The sequence below is a fragment of the Naegleria gruberi genome (assembly GCF_000004985.1).
Source record: "Naegleria gruberi genomic scaffold NAEGRscaffold_1479, whole genome shotgun sequence".
Taxonomy (NCBI): Eukaryota; Heterolobosea; class Eutetramitea; order Acrasida; family Naegleriidae; genus Naegleria; species Naegleria gruberi.
Genome location: NW_003162612.1, coordinates 1 through 1104, shown reverse-complemented (window position 1 = coordinate 1104; position 1104 = coordinate 1). Strand labels below are relative to the sequence as shown.

At 35.0% G+C, this 1104-nt stretch overlaps 1 protein-coding gene and 1 non-coding gene across 2 annotated transcripts; one reads left to right on the top strand and one right to left on the bottom strand.

Annotated features, from left to right (window-relative positions):
- Window positions 1–13: 13 nt before the first annotated feature.
- Window positions 14–490, bottom strand: NAEGRDRAFT_55032 (uncharacterized protein; the record flags this gene model as incomplete). The annotated part of the gene is made up of 1 exon (XM_002667915.1): window positions 14–490. One exon carries the CDS (start codon window positions 488–490, stop codon window positions 14–16), a length of 477 nt encoding a protein of 158 aa, XP_002667961.1.
- Window positions 491–584: 94 nt separating this feature from the next.
- NAEGRDRAFT_t920 lies at window positions 585–673 on the top strand. The gene has a single exon. It is a non-coding gene; the product is annotated as a tRNA-Thr (tRNA).
- Window positions 674–1104: the final 431 nt, after the last annotated feature.

Below are 1104 nucleotides of genomic sequence, written 5' to 3'. Positions count from 1 at the left end.
TGTGAAAAAGCACTCATCGAATTTCTGATAGCTTCAACACTAATTCTCTATCAGACCTAAGATCTTCATTTGCAAACTCCAAGGCATCTCCACATCCATTCTCAATAGCCAATCGTACCAATTCTTGATCGTTTCGCAACTCGTTTACCATCAGTTCAAAAGCTCTCCCATTCACTCTCAAAGCCTTCATCACAAATTCTCGATTTTTCTTCAATTCATTACTTGCATCATAAATTCTACAAAAATCCAATCGGATAGCCTTCAGCATAATCTCTTCATTGTTTCTCATACACTCAGAGATGAATAAATTATCCAACTTCATCCTCTCCAATGCCAGTCCATACATGATCGGATCAAATTCGAATAGTTGGGCAATTTCGGAAAAGAAGGGAATTGCCTTGAGAGCCTTTCTTTCCAGGTCATATTTTTCTCGTAAAATTCGTGATGAACAGTTTGAATCTAAAAGCAAAATTGTGCAATGTGTTGTCATTTTTTTTGTAAAGTTTTTAACAAAGTTCTTGTTCCAATGTTAGTTCCTCAATTTAGAACTTATAAATATACATATTTTTTTCATATGATCGTAAGGCGGCTTAGCACAGTGGCAGTGCATCAGTCTTGTAGGCAGAAATGCTGAGATAACTGAGGGTCGAGGGTTCAATTCCCTCAGTCGCCTTTTGTCATTTTCATATTTTTTTTACATTCTGTTTTCAAGTCCCCAATCTTGTTTCAAACATTTTGATTAATACTTGATAAACGACAATAAAATAGAAAACAAACCTTCTCCCCATGAATTAGCACAAATCCAATAAGGAAGTTTTGAAGCAGAATCAACTCCCCATCTATTATAGAGTTATTTCACAATTTTGCAACAATATAAAAAAACATACCCAACAATCTTGATGGCATGTGCACCAACCATTCTTCCAGAAACGTGATGATATACTCCAGATTTATAACTGAAAAAGTCCTTATAAACAATCAGTAACCAACATATTCTTTATTATCATATTAACTTCGGCTGATCATTTTCAAGCCTTCCTTGGTTGCATCCAGACAAGGCTTTCATAAAACTACCAAAAAAAATACATCATCACTATCTGTGGT